This window comes from Lepidochelys olivacea, assembly GCF_965140295.1.
Source record: "Lepidochelys olivacea isolate rLepOli2 genome assembly, chromosome: 10".
Classification (NCBI taxonomy): domain Eukaryota; kingdom Metazoa; phylum Chordata; order Testudines; family Cheloniidae; genus Lepidochelys; species Lepidochelys olivacea.
The window spans coordinates 15,724,766-15,743,905 of NC_140420.1; the positions used below are offsets into that span (position 1 = coordinate 15,724,766).

Sequence of the window (19,140 nt, forward strand, 5' to 3'; positions counted from 1 at the left end):
TGCGAGAACGTTCAGCAAACCTGCCTCTCATCTGATACACTTGAGTACAAACCAGCCCCCATCCCACAATCAACCCTATACAGGAGTGATGCACTGCACCTAAACTACCAGCACTAGAGACAAACCCAAAGAAAACCCCGACTCAGGAAAGACTCTTGCCCTCAACTGCCCTCTTCTCACTCCCCTGTTGTAGCTGATGCCCATCTGCTTTCCATGCCATTCATCAACTTAGGATACAAAGACATCCCCGTCAAGACCCCTTTCTCCCCTAGGTCTGGGGAATCGGCTGCGAGGATCGAGCTGTTTATTTCCGGCAAGGTGTCACACCGAGCGAGCTCAGCGGGAAGACATGGAAGGCGATTGTATCTGGCAGAGAGAGTGACAGGTCTCAGACCGGCAGCTCGACCAGTCTGCTCAGGTAGCTAATAAAGTGTCCACAAGCCCTAAAGGCCATCAGATTTTGGTGCTGCCAGGGCATGAGGAGTATTTCTGTGAACACAATCCATCCAGTTTGTTCAAGGCTCCTCACTGTGACCTTGAGCAAACCCCGCACATGGTTCCGGCTTCTCGCCAGGTGCTGAAGTCCATTTGTTTGGGTTTTTTTTTTTTCCCAATTAAAATGCAACAGTGAGCAGCAAACTCTTCCTCTCTGGGGAGGGAGGCAATGTTCTGACTTGAGAATTCAGTGCAGCCTGGCAGTAAAGGGAGCTGAGCTGGGATTTGCCCTCAGATTCCAGGGTCCAGTCTAGAACAGGATGAAATGTTACCTGCCAGATATCCTGGAGGTGTTTCCCCCACTTAACTATTATCCTCCTCTTGGGGTCACTTGTGTGGCATCTTGCCACTTTCTTTCCCAGAGAGGGTAAACAAATGGTTCCATGATGACAGTTGGCCCATCGGCCATGCTGGGAACACTGCGAGAAGCCACGTGCTGAGCCCTAGGGCTCAGAACATCTCGTGTTGCTGAACAGAAACTATCTGCAGTTGAGAATGAAACCACAGTGTTGATAGGCTCTATTATTATTATTCATTTGTGCTAGTGGTACCTGGGAGCCCCAGGCCTCCATTGTCCTAGGCAAACACAGAACAAAAAGACAGCCCCTGCCCCAGAGAGCTTGCAGTCTGAGACTAAGACAAGACAACAGATGGATGCAGACAGAGGGGGAGTGCAAGGAAACAATCTTGTCTTTACAGATCAGACAAACACAGGGTGGGGGAAAGGTTAGCACACACAAGCAGAGTGAACAGTGTAATGGCAGCGAATATCGTGTTAATGCCAGGATTCTTTTTAATTTGCCGGCAGAGGGGTGGAGTGAGTTAGGAGGGGATTGGCTAAATAGAACAGGGAATGGAGGGGTGGGGGGCGGGTAGGAGGGGGAAGGTAGCTGTGGAGTGAATCTGTGTGTGAGATGAAGGTGGCGGGGAGCTGAAGGAAACAGCTGATCAGCACATTCTGTAGTCCTGACTGGAACATCCAAAGGTCTCTGCTTCCAAAGGGCTGGAGTCCTCTAGCTGGGTTCTCTCTGCACCTCTCCTCCAAGGCCACATGGAAAAGACAGGAGGCACCGCATGGGCCCTAGAACCCCCAGAAGGTGTGTGGGGTTTCCCCTGCACTGTTCGGGGGCCAAGGGCACATTGGGAGGAAGAAAGGGGCCTGGCTGGACCCATATTTTACCTCTGCTCCTCCCAAATGCAGCAGTCCCTGCTTTGGCTGCTTCTGTTCCTACCAATTGGAGTCTCAAAAAAGTCCTGCTCAGCATGTGTAAACCAAAAGACAGGGCCTTGGGGTGTTAACACTTGGGGTATTCTGGAGAGTTCTGTGCAGCCAACCCTACAGGCTGTCATAAAAGGATTTCCCAGCATGGCCTGCAAAGCCATGCGTTGGGCTCTCTTCCTTTGGGGATGGAGTTAAGCTTTTACCATAAAAGGTCTGGTTTGTATCAGCTGTTCATTGTGTAGCCATCTCTGTCTGTCGTTCTCTGGTCTTTTCTATGGCTTTGTGCCGGTTGATAATTCGGGGAATGGTGGCTGATTAGTTACTTGTCTGTTTGTCCCCAAGCGCTGGCTGTTTCTTCAGTGATGACGTTAGGGAGCAAATGAATTTGATCATTCAGAGCGATGCGGACATTTCCTCTGATACCGAGAGCCCACAGATACATCCAAACCTTGATGACATGCCCCTGTCAGGTGCTGCAGCTGGCGTCAATGGTAACAGCGTGGGAAGCCAGTCAGCAGAAGTGAGTGCAAACTTGGCTGTGGATCCTCTGGACTCTACTCCCGAAGAAGCCAGCCCTGCTTCAGACAATGGCGAGAAGGCTGGTCTCGAAAAACCCAAGTCTTCTGCTGACCAGGATCCCCATCCTGCAGAACTGCAGTGGACAAACATTGACTTAAAGGAGGCCCATAAAAAGCCTCTGCTCGCTGCCAGCACCTTCCCGGAGACATCCAGCCTATCTTCCCTTGGCATGTTCTCAGTTGGAGTTGAAGAACATTATGGAGCTGATGAGCACCCGTTGTGGGCTTGGGTGTGTGGGGGAGGCTGCCTGGTGGATTCACACAGCTTGCTGAAATGGTTCACCCTTCAGTCAGGTACTGTCAGCTCAGTGTAGCTGGGCCTTGATCCCCACTCAGGGCCTAATAAGATACCATGCTTTTTTATTTTTTTAAGCTTGTCCTTATCTCAAAATAATCCCTCCTTCTCCCACCCACTCTCTTACCTAGTATCCTGCATGCCAGTTAGTTGTTACCCTTCATCCCAGAAGAGAAGGTATTTCCTGCTGTGCATATCTACCTGTAAAGCACTTTATGAACGTAGTTAGTGACTATTTCTCTGCATTTTTTGGCAGACTTGTTACACAGGGAATAATCCAGTTTGTCGGAACTCCACACACCTGTTTAGCTCTTCATAGCGTTGAAACTGGAGCTCAGGATAAAACGGCTCTTGGGTGTGACTGAAAACTAGTCAAAAGCAAGTTGTGGAGGGAGCCTGTTTAGAGACAAATACCACAGTGCCCTGCTGGTACCATAGTCCTTGCGATCTGAGGATGAGATATACACTATCGTAAGCCTTTCTAATGGCAAGAGGAACTGAAAGGTGGTTTTCTGAATGAGAGCCCAGCCTTGACTCCTGGAGGGGTTAGAACAGGGAGGCTTTTGAAGAAAGTGAAATATGGTCAAATTTCCAAATAAGTTGGTTGTCAAATTAGTGAGTATGTGGCATCGCAATACTTAGTCTTGTCTTACTGGTCATCTCAGCTCTGTATCAGAATCTGTAGAGCATACGGTCATCTCCTAGGACCATATAGGTGCTACTTTAGTGGAGGAATATAGAGAGGAGTTTATGATAAGTCTTTCAATCCATTTTCTATGCACCATTTGCAGTATTCTCACTGACCCTTTGGTAATGCCACTGGGGCTAGTGTGTCCATGCAATAGTGCTGTGAGACCAGAGGCATTTCGCCCAGTGTTTTTGAAGTGGCAAATTGTGTCTTGAGCATCTAATACTTCACATAATTGAGTTTAAAGCTCACTTGGTTATCATGTTGGTTCTGCTCTAGGTCTGTTATCCTCTGTGCAGTCCCTTTCCCTGTCTATCAGTCCAGCACAGACAGCAGCGTGGCGAAAGCAGATTTTCCAGCAGCTCAGTGAAAGGACCAAGCGGGAACTGGAGAACTTTAGACACTATGAACAAGCTATTGAGCAGGTAAGTGAAAGTCCTCCTGTTTCCTTCCCTTTAACTCTGATCATGATTTAACATCTGACAGGATTGGGCATCCGTGACGGTACTGTCCAGTGTGTGGGCTGCAACCTACTGTTATTAAGCATTGTATCCTTGCCCCCGTTCACATTTGTCCATTACCACAGCTCTTGGAGTGCTTTGGAAAAGTTGCTCTAACTGGAAACCCTAGTAGCCATTAGATCTCTGTCACAGCTGCTCTTGTAGAAAAGTTCCACTCTAAAAGCTAATACTATAAAAAAGAACACTGGCTGACTCTGTTGCACTTGTTACTGAATATGCTGAAATCCCTAATCCAGGACACCTTTAAATTGTGTTAGATGCATGTGAGTTACTGCACTATACAAATTCAGGGCCTTCTGTTTGCATGAATATCCTTATTACTTCAATAAATGAGAGAGCTTGTTCTCTGTGAACACCAGGGGGCATACCACGGCTTCCATAAGTAGTGCTTATAATGTCAAGAACATCTGAATAACAGGATTTCTAGTTAATATTTCCCTTCGAATATCACACAAAATTTCCTTGGGCTCTTCTTAGATTTCATTCAGGATTTTGGCCCCTCCTTTTCTAAGACTTGAGTTATCCAATATCACCTGTTTAAAGTATTAAAATACAATTCGTTTCAATATAGAACAGTTTGGTGTATGCACTTTCAATCAGTTTGAATAGATGATTATGTTAAAAGCATTTAAACTCTAGAAACACTGTTTCTAACTCTAACCCCAGTTAGAAACAACCTGCTGTATTTTCCCAAGTCAGAGACTCTCTCTGTGATTTTAAGCTCTCTGAAGTGGCGACTCTCTGAAGGTGGCATCTCACCTCTTTACCATCGAGTTTTGTTAGCCTTCATCTGATCACATTATCTTCTGCTTGTGTCAGAGCTTCTCGGTATTGTATAGAAAGAACGAGCAGTTGAGGGGGTGTCAAGAAAACTCTTTGCAGCTCCTTGTAACCTTGTGTTTCTGCCACAGTCTGTCTGGGTGAAAACGGGGACCTTACAATGGTGGAGAAGCTGGAAGCCTCATAAATGGACAGATGTGCGAGTAGCGCTGGAGCAGTTCACTGGGAATGACGGCATGCGAGACAGCATTCTGTTCGTCTATTACATGTATCATGAGGAGAAGAAGGTGCATTCGAGAAGCACATTGCAGTGCTGGTGTCCCATTTGACAAGAGGAAAAACATGACTAGATGGGGATGGGCATTGTGATACAGGATTTCTCGTCTAGGTCACCATTTCTGATCTGGCCCAGGCCAGTAGCAAATGAAAGTCTTTTCTCTCTGATGGCTGTCTCAGGGGCCTGTTAGAAATAATCCTGCTCTCAGTGGGAAAGCCACCACCAGGTTGACACCAATTAGCCATCTTGTTGACAGCCCAGAGACTGAATGGTCATGGAGAAAGAACCAACCTTTGTGGCCTAGCAAGGGGGCCCCTCTGAGGTAGGGTTGACACACACTAGCAGAGTGGTGTAGAGGCGGTAGATAGGACCTCAGTCATCCAGGGCTGTAAGTCTAACCCCATTTCACGAGCACTCCCAAACACAATGTGGGTTTTCTCCCAAGCAGAATGTTAGTCCCTCTGCCATCCTTACCAGGGACCATTTGTGCAAGGTTTCCCTACTGTGGGGGAGGTTTAATGGGAGTTTGCCTTGTTCACGAATGCCCTTTGTATTGTGCCAGTACATCCACGTGTTCCTGAACGAAGTTACCATTCTGGTTGAAGTTCTGAATGATGCCAAACACTCCTTCGCTCTCTACACACCTGAGAGGACAAAGCAGCGGTGGCCAATTCGTCTAGCAGCCGCCACAGAACAAGAAATGCATGACTGGGTAACTCTGCCAACTTTCTAACGCAGTCTGGTTACATTTGAAATGACTTCCTTAATCCCTCGTTTGTGTGAGGTTTGAGCATCAGGTTTGCAACCTCTGGACTCTTTGGCTGTGTCTGCACTAGCAAACATTGGGAAGATATACCACTAGTGCTACAAAACTTCAGCCCAAGTTTACTTGACACCATAGTGAAAACACCTGCCGCTGCGTGTCACCACTAGGGCTCGTGCCGGTGTGACCTGTGGTGCAGCTGACCCCATGATCACTCATGTGGGATTTTTGTCCCCTCTAAAATCCCCTACTGTAGACCAGGCCACAGGAACTGTGGCAGGATTAACTCAGTCCTACCCTTCTTTGGAGACAGAGAAATGGAGTTGTGTGTGATGGGTGGGGCTACAGGCATTCAAACCTTAACTACTAAGGTTTGCTCAGCGCTGTGTAGATATTCTACTTCTCATAAAGAGCTTAAACAAGTGGGACAAAACTTTCCTTCACTTTTGTGCATTGAGCTGTCTATCCGCCTGCTTGCGTCTCTGTGGCACAAAAATGGCTGCATTTCAGCAGTGGTGAGAGGGAAGGAGGAAGGTGTGTGCGTGTGTGTACAGAGACATTGTGAAGACTCTGGGGATCCTGAAAGATAAATCATGCTGATAGCAATGAATCATGACACCTTTGATCTGAACTCTGCTAGTTCACCTTGGAGATTTGTAAAAGGCAATGAGGATAACCTCCTTTCACTAGCACTAGATGACCTACGTTAAGGGAAAACCTGTGTTCGCACCATGAAATGCACCTCCTCGTTCTTTGTTCCTTCCTTATATTGTAGCTGGCTTTGCTGAGCATGTCCTGCTGTGAAAGCAGACGGATTCAAGGCCCTCCCTCCCACCAGGCCATCTGGTCTGTTACCTGCAAAGGAGACGTCTTCGTCAGCGAGCCAAGTCCTGAATTAGAGGCCGCACCACACCTGATGCCATGTGACCAAATGTAAGACGGTTTTAAAGTTCCCCTCACAACTGTGCATTTCAAGCAGCCAGAATTTTCTTTAATTGCATGTCAGCGGTTATGCGGTCTGTTGTGTGAAACGCATGGTGTGCTGTAGATGTCAGCCAATGATGAAGAGAGACATGGGGTTGCCTTCGTTTTCATAAGTGAGATGAAGAAGTTTCCTCAGGCTACATTTTGATGTTCACATGCTCAAGCTGCATGTTATGAGCCAGATCTTGCAAGGTTTCCTATCTGATTTCATTGGGATGCCCTGTAAGACTTGCAGGGTTGGATGCTAAATTCTCCTACACAAATTAGTGGATGGCATTTTAGAGTAAATGAAACATTCCGTTCATTAGGGCTGAGATTTGAATAGCACCCAAGTGAGGGGATTCAGAATTCTGAATCCCACATGCAATGGTGGTAGATGCTCTCTAGTGAGGACAGCAGCTGGGTTTCCATTCTAAGCATGATATTGCAGCCCTGACCACTGTAGTCCAAAAGCAAAGAGGCCCTTAATCTGCCTCAAAATTGGCAGGTTAAGGGCCAAGTAGAATTTTTGCTACTAATTGGAAGTGACTTGCACGAGGTGTTTCTGATTTCTGAAACCCTAAAAATCCCTTGGGTGCATCTACAGCGAAGCTGGGCGGTGCGATTCCCAGTGTGGGTAGACGGATTGGCACTAGCTCAGTTCCAGCTAGCATGCTAAAAATAGCAGTGTGGAGAGAGATTGCAGCATGGAGGGCGGCTGGGGGTAGCTGCTGGAGTCCAAGCCCGCCTGATCCCTTGGGTCAGAGCTCAGGTAGCTAGCAGTGCTGTTCTAGCATGCTAGCTTGAGCAGAGCTAGTAGGAGTCTGTCTACCCTGGATGGGAATCACACCTCCCAGCTGTAGTGTAGACATACCATCAGAGTCCTAACGGTGGAAGGGAGAGGTGGGTGGGGCTCCACTCAGGCCCTAAAGCTTGCTAGGTTGCTGGTGCCTTTATCTACTCCTGCACACTTCCTGATCTGTAAAAGCAGGTCTTCTTTTCTACTCCCCCAGACTCCACACTGGCATGTTCCTCTAGAGTCCCTTTGCCTTCCCTACTCTTCCCTAGACACATGCTCCATACCCTGCGTGGCTCCTGGTCCCCAGGAAGGGATTTCCCTCTGCTAGGCACCTCCTCAGAGTTGCAGACATGGGGGTCCATCTTGAGTATGTGAAAATAAGACTCTGCTCCTGCAGAAGGTGACGGAATCCCCTCTGGCCTCCTGCCTTCCCCCATGCCCATATTAGGACCATCAATCCATGTGTATTAAACCAAGGAAATTCCTAGAGGAAAAGCTTCTGGGCGAAGTGAACCTGAGGGCAAATATCCACACCTAACAAGTGAAAATCCTCACCAGTATATCCTAGCTAACTGTTCTAAACAAACCAGCAGGAAATTCAAAGTTAAACTTAGACGTAAGTGAGGTGTTTGACAGGCTGCAGACTTGCAGCTGAGGTAGCCAAGCGGCCTCCACCCACTGACAGGAGTCAGTCAAAAGGCACATTCTTAATTGGCATCAATCGCCTTCCCCACGGGTTGGATAGAGGCCGAATGAGCTAGCGACTGAACTATCCTCCAACCCTCCCTAAGTCAGGGCTGAGGTGCAGGGCAGGGAACACGCGCCATTACTGACTCCGCTATTGAGTTCATGTAAAATGTTCTCTCTCTCCCTGCAGGTTTTGGCGACAGATTGGAGGGCATCTCCGCCTGATAGAGTGCAATAGCCATGGCATAGTATGGGGCATAGGTTACGATCACACGGCCTGGGTTTATACTGGGGGATACGGAGGCGGCTTCATTCAAGGTAATGACACACATTTATTCTACCAGGGTGTATAAATTCCCTATTTAACCTCCTGCGTGGCACCAGCAGAACAAAAAATTTCAATCCCCCATCTTTGTATTGTGTCTAGTCTGTAGAATGAGGTGATGGGCATGTCTCATCTCTGCAAGGGAAGCAGGCTGTGCATCTTAGCTTTCTATCTTTGGCTCAAAAATGAGCAATAAAATGTGCATAAAAGTTCCACCTGGCAAAATTTTGAACTATTGCAACTTTCTTCTTTAATATTTAACTTTGCTTTTAATCAGAGTGATTTATTGCCTACAGGATTGGCCAGCAGCGCCGATAATATTTACATGCAATCAGATGTGAAATGTGTTTATATCTATGAGAACCAGCGGTGGAATCCAGTCACAGGATATAGCAACAGGTAAGTGTGTGCGTTTATAATGGTCAAGGGAAATGTCAGGGTGTTTTTAAACTTTTATTTCATGTGTTAAATTGAGATGGAAGGCACATGGGCTTTGAGAGGCTAGATTTCATTAAAGGATGCCTTTGTAGGCCTCAATCCTGCAATGCATTGTACCCCAGCACACCCCTGGGAAGGCACAAAACCTACCTGCAAGCAACGCATTGCAGGATTAAGGTCATAGATTGTAAGTGCTTCAAGTCAGGAACCATGTCTTCCTGTGTGTCGTGTAGTGCTAAGCACAACGGGTCCCTGATCCTAAGGGGGGGCCTCTGGATGCTGCATTTAATAACCATATTTAATAATCATCTAAAGACATTGGGGTCTAATGAAATGGAAGTCAATAAATCTCTCCTTGGTGGGTAGGAAAGGTTTTTCCACCAAACTTTGGAAAACGGCAGAATTCTCAAGGTTCACCCTCCTGGTTTTTAAATGCAAAATAGTCAGTTTTTTGAGATCTTTGATCAGTGTTTGGCAGGCAACTGAGCTGCAGAGCAAACCTGTTTCCTTTCAGTCCCTTCTTCAAGAGAGTCTAGTGATTGAAGACAGTGTTCAGTGTGTGGACATGGGAAGTGCTAGGCAGAGGTAAAGAGCTTGATCTTTTATCCTTCTCTCACTGTCGCTCATTCTTTATTCCTTGTACTTGTGTTGCAGAGGGCTGCCCACAGACAGGTACATGTGGAGTGACGCGTCTGGCTTACAAGAATGCACAAAAGTTAACACAAAGCCTCCATCCCCACAGTGGTCTTGGGTAAATTTTGTCTTGAAATTTTTTTTTTCTATTTTTTATTTAAAAATAAAAAAGAATGGCCTAGTTGCTCGGGCACAGAACAGAGATGTCAGGAGACCTGGGTTCCATTCCTGGCTCTACCACTGACCTGCTGCGTCACTTTAACCTCAGGTTTCCTCATCGGTACAATGGAGATGATCTCCCTACATCCTAGGGATTCTGAGAGGATTGATTGTCCCCCCACCCTCCCAACCCAATTCCTCTTTGGCTCCTTTGTGAATCCCACCCTGAATGTTTTTAAAGTCCTTGGGGACCCAGGATGAAGTTGTTTTCTACAGGCAAAGTTGTACTATAAGTATTGTTATCAGAACATTCCATACAAGCAATTACAATGCAAAGTGTGCAGAAGAAGAGGTGAAAGGTGATCTCCCTGCCTTCACTTTCTGTTGTGCTCCTATTCACGTTATCCTTCTGACTCTAGGTGTCTGACTGGTATATTGATTTTAACATTTCCGGTGGAACTGATCGGGAAGGCTGGCAGTATGCAGCAGACTTTCCAGCGTAAGGAGTTACCTTCTTGTACCTAATAGCCTGGCAGGACCATGCCAATTTTAACACCTGATTGGCTACAACCACAGTGCAAGCAATTATTTAAAACTAGTTGATTTGCACTTCAGCTTTGCTTTAATGGTGGCATCTGAGTCCTTGATTTCCCCCTTTGCAAAATGACGGGGGGAGAGCTGCGGACAATTAGTGTTGAGTACCATATCGATTTGAAGTATTAGTGTCCATGGTGTTTGGGGAGGAGGGGTGAAATATAAGTCCCACACAGCAAAATAAGGGTATGCCAATATTCTAAAGTGGCAGGGAGGTCTCCAGGGTGGATAGTTATTTACAGTTGCAAGCCAATGCCTGGTATCCTCACAACACTGTGTGGTGTGAGGGAGAGCTTTGTACAGAACAGTTGCATGGAAAATAATGCTGGGCTGAAGCATAGTCAGCGCTGACAGGCTGTTGCTGAAATGTGAGGTATTTCCAAGTCCTCTCAAACGTGCATTAAACCACGTATCTTTGGCAGATCCTACCATGGCCACAAGACGATGAAGGATTTTGTTCGACGAAGACGCTGGGCCAGGTAAGGGATTAAGTTATGGATATAAAGTTTAGAATTCAGACATGCTCCTTTCTTAAGAGCAAGCTGTTTAGTCCCTTAAATATCTCTCCACTAACAAAGGGCAAAAGCACTGAAACCTGCACTGAAGAACCCATCTCCAGCAGGGCAGCCCATGGCTTTAGCAACCACTTAAATTACACTTTTCACTTCCAACCTTTGCACATGTTTCCGTTGTGACTGTGTGAGATCTCTGGGTAGAAGCCTTCTGGTCACAGTTCAGATCAAGGTTCTTGTCACAGGACAGAGCGCCCGAAGTATCGCCTCGTGGACTGCAGTCCTACAGGCAGCCTGCCACAGTGTTCCCCTTTAAGGGGCTTCTTCAAAACCTCAAACCCTTGTGTCCAGTCACAGCCTATTTCGGGTTCTGGTTTGTTAAATAAACAAAAAAATTCAAAATAAAGCTCTTGTAAGCCATTTATCCCCTTATTAGGACACGCTCAGGCCTTCCCTACCATAGTCTCACTTCCCCAAGTCCCAGCTTTCTCTACTGGAGCCTACTTTCACCCAGCAGCCTCTGTACTCTAGTCTCCCTGAGCATCCTTCACTTCCTGCTGCTCATTACAAGGGAATCAGCTAAACCCCCTACAGATGAGCCTTAGTAACTAGGGTTGGCTGGGCCCAGGCCTCTAACCCTTAAAGGGGCAGACCACCCTTTTATAGCTCCCTTTACAAATGGTGGTTAAATGATTAGTAGATGATGTTAGAGAGTCTGCCAAGCCAGTAGGTTGCTTGTAACCATTTATAACACATGCTTCAGATGCTTAGATTGCAGGCTCTTAGGGCAGGGACTGTCTTTTTGTTCTGTGTTTGTACAGCACCTAGCACAATGGTCTATGACTGGGGCTCCTAGGCACTACAATACACATAACAATAGGGCTTTAACCCTCTTATAGATGGAGTCCTAATATAAATGTGACCAGCACCACCTACTTACTAGGCAACTGATGACTTCCCAGCCAGGCTTTACTATAATAGGATGGAATCAGAAAAGATCAAACGTCACTGTATCCTGCCTTGAGCAGGAAGCACCCCTGTACCCTGCTCTTTCCTGAGGGAACCTGGGGCAATTCTGAATCACTCTAGTTTTCCTCATGCACTTTCTTGTGCTAAGCTATCAAACACCCTTACTAATGAGGCACTATGAGCCTACAAATTAAAGACTTTGATGTTTGGTGCTTGTTTTGTGGCTGCAGAGTCAACATTTTAGGCTTCAAGCATCTCTTCCTCCCGCTCAGCGAGGCCCTCGGGCCACAAACAGTTCTGCTGTATGTCCTGTAACGAACTGAATCCAAATGAACTAAGTGCTGATGCCAAATATAACTGACACACGTTGAGAAAAGTCTTGAGCCCAACCGTTCCTCTCTTTCAGTTGCACAAATTAAAATTGAAAACAAGTAGGGGATTGCTTAGGGCTAGATCCTGGATTTGTGGGTTGGAGGAGAGAGAAATTCCCTGTGTTCCCGGGCTGGGTGCAGGTAGACATTCTGCCTGTAGAGTCTAATGTATCCTCCCTAATTTGTAACGCTACTTATTTCCACATGGAAACTAGAGCAGTGTAGCTTTCTGTAATGGCCCATTAAGAGAGAACCTTTTTCTGTACTGCTTTAATGGAAGGCTGCCAGCTCTTAGCCAACAAACATGCCTCCCTCCCTTGGGATGCTCTGTGTTACCTTCAGACAGTCCCCTCCTGAATCAAGTCCAGCTGTCACTCCCATTGCCAGTACAGAGGAGGGAACGGACCACCTACAGAGTTCTGCTCTCAGCAATGGATTCTCCCACTAACACGATGAAATGTTTTTCTTTATCCTGAAGTTGTAGGCTAGGTTTAGACAGGTACGAAGTAAAGTCTAAGAGAGCCTGTTTTTTCTTTATTAAGTTACTCTTAAAAAATAAACCCTGATAAATGTTATCCAGTGTCTAGTGCTTTAGAACTCAACCTGGAAACACAAACCTGGTTGGTGTCAACTCACTTTCAAACTGAAAATATTTGTTGCATGGTATCTCTGCTTTCCATATTACCCATTGAATGAAAGGATTTGGGGACTTCCCCCACCCTTACGAGTTATTCTGTCAACCTGGGAGCAGATACACTCACAGGAAGTGCGTGTTCCTAAAGGGTTGTGGGGGTTTTCCTCTTTAGAAAATGTAAAATAATCACCCATGGACCCTGGCTGGAAGTGCCACCCATCGCCCTGTGGGACATCGCCATAATCCCTAGTTCATCAGCAGACAAAGAAGAATCGATAGCACTCTGGGCAGTTAGCAACAAGGGAGACGTGCTGTGCAGACTCGGAGTAACACAGCAAAATCCAGCTGTAAGACTTTCTCGTTACTGCCTCTCTCATATAAGTGTCATTTAAAGTGCATGTATGTAGCGTGTGCACGCATGTATCCCTCAAATCACTTCACTGGTTTTTGTCTCTTGTGTAAACCCCCGTTAACCCCTCAGCCTTCTTTTCCTGCTCCACCCACCCCCGAGGTGCGCTCATTCCCCATCTCTTGACTCATGCTGTCTCCTGTGCCTGACACAGCTCTCCTCTCCTACCCCATATGTCTCTCTACCGCCCCTTTCCTTTCCTTCCCCTTCAGTCACTGAGGGGTCTGCTCCTGCCTTCTCTTCAAATTATTGGTAGCATGTCCATCTGACTTAGATATTAAGCTGCTCAGGGCAGGAACCTGGCCAAGCTGTGGCCCCCATATAGAGCCCACTGAAGTCAATGGGAGTCTTTCCATTAACTTCAGTGGGCTTTGTATTGTGCTGTGTGTTTTTTTATAAAAAACCATGCACATCTATAGTGTCTAGTATAATTAATACTAGGTTCACATTTACCTACAGACTATAATAGACATTGCAAAACAGTAACCTCCATCCACTAAAGTACTTACCCATGTGAATCATCCCTGTAATAGCAGCTGCCTCCCAAGTGCCCCCTCCTGGCTAGGAAGACCTCAGTTTCCCTCTTTTTCAGGGCTCCTTAATAAACTCCACAGACAGGCTAGTGCTGGAGATGTGGATTAGCCCTCTAGCCACCTCACAAACAAACTTAACCCTTCTCGGGGGTAACAAAAAAATAGAACTGAAAAGTCCCAGCAAACAAAAAGGTAGAAGAACCTTCATGGGCTTTTCTTCAGCCTACCCCAGGGCTGTGTTTCCAGCACCTTTCCAAGCTACCTTTGAGTCTTCTCCTTGCTCTGGTGTAGAAAACTCAGCCTCTAGCCTGATTTCCCCTAGAGTACTGTTCTCCTGCAGCTCATCTGGTTCAGTGCCTTCCCTGGCACAGAGCAGCCAGACTGACCAGTCCCTGTGATCTCTCTGTCCCTTTATAAGGCTCAGGTGTCCATTAAAGCATCAGTTGAGTCCCTGAACCATGCCTCCCCTCTGGCTCTACAGCAAGGCCAGCTGCTCTCTATTAGCCCCATTGTAAGGCTTTTAATGAGGCACAGGTGGGCTGGATCAGTATCCTCTTAGGCTATATCTAGTCTGCACCCCATTGGGGGCAGCATGTAGGCTAGGTGTAGCTATAGACAGCAGTGAAAAGCAGGCTGTGTCCACACTGCAGCATGTAGCTACAGATGGCAGAGAGAGGCTCTGGCAGGGGGGAAGTCATGGGGAAAGGGTCTGGCAGCGGGGAGGGCATGGGACCCTCCCCTCCCACTACTAAAAATAGTAGCACAGATGTGGGAAGCACTACTTGGGTGTGTAGAGAGCCATAGGGGGTACATACCCAAAGGTTCTGGTGTGCTTTTATTCCCCTAAGCTATTCATACCTGTGCTGGGGATGGAGGGTCCAGTGTATGTACTCCACATGCTGCCGTAAGAAGTGTGCAGTATAGACATACCCTTAAAGGGCCCAGTCCACCTGGTGACACGCCCTTTGACTTCAGAAGGATGCTTGCATGTTTAATGTTAAGCATGTGTAAGTGCTTTACAGGATTGCGGCCAAATGTGCACTAATTTTTGCAAAAGTCATATCTAGAGCTTGTAGAAATTTTTCATTTTTTTTAATATAAATTTAAATGTAGACATCTCGAAACTTTGGAAAAACCAGTATGAAAAAAAGTTCAAAAAAAGTTCATTAATATGTTTCCTGTTTTTTCTACCAGTTCTGTTTCAACAGTTGTACTGTTAGGTATAACTAAAGTCATAATGCACTTATAGAAAAGTCCCATAGAATTGAACGGAAGATTACATCCCTGCTCTAGCATAATCTAAACCAGGGGTGGGCAAACTTTTTGGGCTGAGGGCCACATCGGGTTTCCGAAATTGTATGGAGGGCCGGTTACGGGAGCCTGTGCCTCCCCAAACAGCCAGGTGTGGCCTGGCTCCCACCCTCTATCCAAACCCCCCTGCTTCTCACCCTCTGACGGCCCCCCCTGGGAATCCTACCCCTCCCTGACTGCCGCCAAACCTGCCCCACCCCTGCTGCCCCATCTAACCTCTCCTCTCCTTTCTGACTGTCCCCTGGGATCCTTACCCCCATTCAATCCCCCTGTTCCCTGCCCTCTGACCACCCCGACCCCTAGCCACACGCCCACCCCCCTAAACTCCCCTGCTCTCTATCCAACCCGCCCTGCTCCCTGCCCCCTTACTGCGCTGCCTGGAGCGCCGGTGGCCGCTACCGCCGTGCCACGCAGAGCACCAGGACAGTCAGCCACGCCGCCGCGCAGCACAGAGCACCGGGTCCGGCCAGGGCTCCACAGACAAGAGCTCACTGCCCAGAGCATTGCGCCGGCAGCACAGTGAGCTGAAGCTGCGGGGGTGGGGGAACAGTGGGGGAGGGGCCGGGGCCGAGTCTCCCGGGCCAGGAGCTCAGGGGCTGGGTAGGAGGTTCCTGTGGGCCGTAGTTTGCCCACCTCTGATCTAAACAAACGAGGGAAAGGCCTTTGTCAGTTAAGTCATATAGGGTTCTATAAAGGTTACTCTTAAGAACCAGTTGCATTCTGTAGGATTTTTCCCGTCACGTGCTGATCAGCCAGCAGGCGCACTGTGTTATTCAGGTCTGCAACAGGTGCATGGTTCCCAAACCATACTTTAAAAGAAAAGGAGGACTTGTGGCACCTTAGAGACTAACCAATTTATTTGAGCATAAGCTTTCGTGAGCTACAGCTCACTTCATCGGATGCATACACAAGTACTCCTTTTCTTTTTGCGAATACAGACTAACACGGCTGTTACTCTGAAATCATACTTTGTCATTTGCTAGGGAACATCATGGCTTCACGTGGGAACAGATCAGCCCTTCATGTCGGTCTCGATTGGGGCATTCCACCAAGTCTGGGCTGTTGCCAGAGATGGCTCTACCTTCTACCGGGGTTCAGTGTCTCCAAAAAAACCTGCAGGTGAGTGCTGTGGAACAGAGTAGGTCTTCTCACAGCAAGGATGTAGTGAGCTGAACGAGCACAGGACGGCGACATTTCAACGTCATCCCTGCAAAGAGTGTGAGGCTGATGCAAAGTAAACAGCCTCCTCCTCACTTATATTAACATGCTTTAGGACGCTTTTAAAAAGTTAGTTAATGTTTACAAAACCTTGAGTTTCTTTTTGTTAGCAATGTATCTGGGTAACTTCTTGGAAGCCCAAGAGAAGTTTTACCAGCCTTGCCCACAAGGAAATGCCATTTCACACAGATCAGCAACATTCCTCCTTAAATTCTCCAGGCCAAACTCTCTTGAGAAGGTCGGGGTAGAAACTATCTAGCATTAAACACACCTCAATGTGGAAAATATTGAGTTGGGAAAGGAGATGGAAAATATTGCTTTATGTGAAGTAGGTTCCCACTCTTAGTTTAACCATTCTGTGCCTCAGTTTCCCCATCTATAAAATGAGGATAATGATACTGACCTCCTTTGAAATCTAACAATGAAAAGTGCTATATAAGAGCTAGATATTCTCACCATGTGTAATTCAAATGGAGAGGATTAGTGGTTTGGGTGTGCTTGACTTTTAGACTAGCACTTCTCATGTTAGCCAGTCATGTTATTGTATAGCCAGAAGGGCTGGAAGGCTTCTTGGTTCCCTCTGCTGTGATTCACCACTGCCTTGTGTAGCTAGGTATTTCTAATGCTCCTACCCCTATGGTGTCTGAACACAAAGCTTTCTTTGGCCTATTACAATACCCTTCTTACTGCTGTTTTCTCAATGTCTCGTTCATTTATTTCCAACTTTTAGGCGATTGTTGGTACCATATCCCTTCACCTCCAAAACAAAAATTAAAACAAGTCTCAGTAGGACGGACATCTATGTTGGCGGTGGATAAAAATGGTGAGTTTTAAATGACAAGGACTCGGAAATGAACCAGAGATCTGACTGCTTTAAAACAAGATTCTAGGCCACATCCTCCACTCGTGTAAACTGGCATTGCTCCATTGAAGTTAGTGGAGCTATGCTGGTTTACACCACCTGAGGATCTGTTCCTCTGTGTGTTCAGAGGGAATAGCCTTGCATTGGCACAGTGATGGACTGGGTGCGGTAATCACTGTCTGGCTCCTAGGATTGTATTTGACGTAGGTAGTGCCATAGATAACATGGACACAGCATCTAGAACGCTTTTTTAAAATATTTATTGGATTGTCACAAAGAAGAAAATAACCTCTCTCACTGCGTCTGAGGAGCTTTGCCAGAAACCCCGAAACATGCGAATCTGCAGGAAGAATGCCTTGCAGTGAACCAAGCACATCATCCACAGCAAACAAACTGGTGCATCATCACTAAACAAAATTAAAGGATCCTTTCACAAAAGAAACAAGCCTTTAACTCTGCAGCGTCCTGTTTGAGAGAACTCCTTTTCCATGTTGCATTACTTCTGTACCGCCAATGGTGTGCATGGATCTTTGTAAATCTATAATGCATGGTCCTTTCCCCAAGGAGCTTTAGAAATTAGGGTGTGCACCATTAATCAGGAAGGTCAGAATAGGGTAAATAGAGACTATGAAGTTCCACTCACTAGTGAAAAGTGTAACAGGATTCCATAGAAAATAAGGAAGCAATAACTAGTGATCTCTTATTATGTTTAATTAAACAGTGCAGAGTTCATGGCTTTAATGCAGTGGGCTCATCCTACATGAGCAGAACTCCCGAATTCTGTCTAAAAGACCTTCCCTTCATAGGATTTAATTGATCTATTTATAGGTAATCTCTGGTACCGTCAGGGAATCACACCAAGCTACCCTCAAGGATCTAGTTGGGACCATGTTTCAAATAATATCCGTAAAGTTTCTGTGGGACCCATGGATCAGGTATGTATTTAACTTTGCATTTCACTAGTTATGAATGACATAGCTAAATCATCAGTAAACAGTGGTTTCTACTTGTGTTTCCCTCATAAGACAGTGACTCACATGCTGGCATCCTGACAACCTGAAAATTAACTCTGTGAAATGGTAACACAGACTTCTGCTGTCCCACTGAGACTATGGAAATAGCATATATTGTAAACCTTCCTTGTTAAATCTCAGTGGGAATGTTTTCACTGCTAATCTTCGTGCCTGGGTCTCATTTGTGTAGGGATGTTTGGGTTTCTGTTTGCCCAAATTAGAGCTGTTTTGCTCTAAGCAAGGTCACTGCATCCAGTCTTTGGAGCTGTTTGTGTGACTGAGCCGGGTACTGTCATGGTTTTCATTTAGAGGAAGAGAGCAGTGTGTGAAACACATTTTATTCATTCTCTCTCTTTAAGGTTTGGGTGATAGCTGATAAAGTGCAAGGAAGTCACAGCCTAAGTTGCGGGACAGTCTGTCATCGAACAGGAGTCCAACCATTGGAACCGAAAGGGCTCTCATGGGACTACGGCATTGGGGTGAGTGCTGGGAGCGCAGAATTGCTCTAGAGTTGGTATCTACACAGTTATAGGTGGTTGGGCACTGTCTATAGAGGAAGATACAATCCCTGTTTCAGCAGGCGCCTACGAAATTTTGGATAGGTGCTCATCTCCTTGTGCAAGGCAGGAAACTGGTCTTGCACCCTGTACTCTCAAATAGGAGCACTCCTTGTCTTGACTATGGAGACATTTCCATGTCAAGTGATTGTGTCTTCAAATGTATTGGCGTCTTTTTTTAAAATGAATGAAGTGTGTTATGCAATTACTGTATAGAACAGTGCCTCATTTACATTATACTAATCTTTAAACTAAGGTTGGTTTTTAGGTTGAGCGTTTTGAAGTCTTCATTAAAGAGTTTAATTTTGTGTCCAGTGACACTGTTTTAAAATATGTAGTTAACTGTGATTAGCCAAATTAAATATAATACAGCAATTAACATGGCAGCATTTTATAAGTAAAGCTTCTCCATGGTCTGTGCATGATTATCCCCCATTGTCATGATGCTGCAGTGTTTGAAGTGCAGATATTTAAACAGTCTCATTGAAATCATAGCCCCTTTGAAGTTGATGGCAAAATTCCAACTTCGGTGGG

General features: G+C 46.3%; 1 protein-coding gene across 2 annotated transcripts in view; it reads left to right on the forward strand.

Moving 5' to 3' along the window:
- TECPR1 (tectonin beta-propeller repeat containing 1) overlaps nt 1-19,140 on the forward strand; it is a 38,911-nt gene that overhangs the window by 17,134 nt on the left and 2,637 nt on the right. For both annotated transcript variants that reach the window (XM_084641408.1, XM_084641409.1), the window contains 16 exons: nt 273-418; nt 2,060-2,589; nt 3,558-3,703; nt 4,711-4,866; nt 5,419-5,568; nt 6,395-6,552; nt 8,259-8,386; nt 8,690-8,792; nt 9,486-9,582; nt 10,043-10,122; nt 10,640-10,696; nt 12,876-13,050; nt 15,940-16,075; nt 16,905-16,997; nt 17,865-17,971; nt 18,409-18,528. In XM_084641408.1, the coding sequence (XP_084497534.1) occupies nt 273-418; nt 2,060-2,589; nt 3,558-3,703; nt 4,711-4,866; nt 5,419-5,568; nt 6,395-6,552; nt 8,259-8,386; nt 8,690-8,792; nt 9,486-9,582; nt 10,043-10,122; nt 10,640-10,696; nt 12,876-13,050; nt 15,940-16,075; nt 16,905-16,997; nt 17,865-17,971; nt 18,409-18,528 (2,382 nt within the window). The remainder of the gene's footprint in view (nt 1-272; nt 419-2,059; nt 2,590-3,557; nt 3,704-4,710; nt 4,867-5,418; nt 5,569-6,394; nt 6,553-8,258; nt 8,387-8,689; nt 8,793-9,485; nt 9,583-10,042; nt 10,123-10,639; nt 10,697-12,875; nt 13,051-15,939; nt 16,076-16,904; nt 16,998-17,864; nt 17,972-18,408; nt 18,529-19,140) is intronic.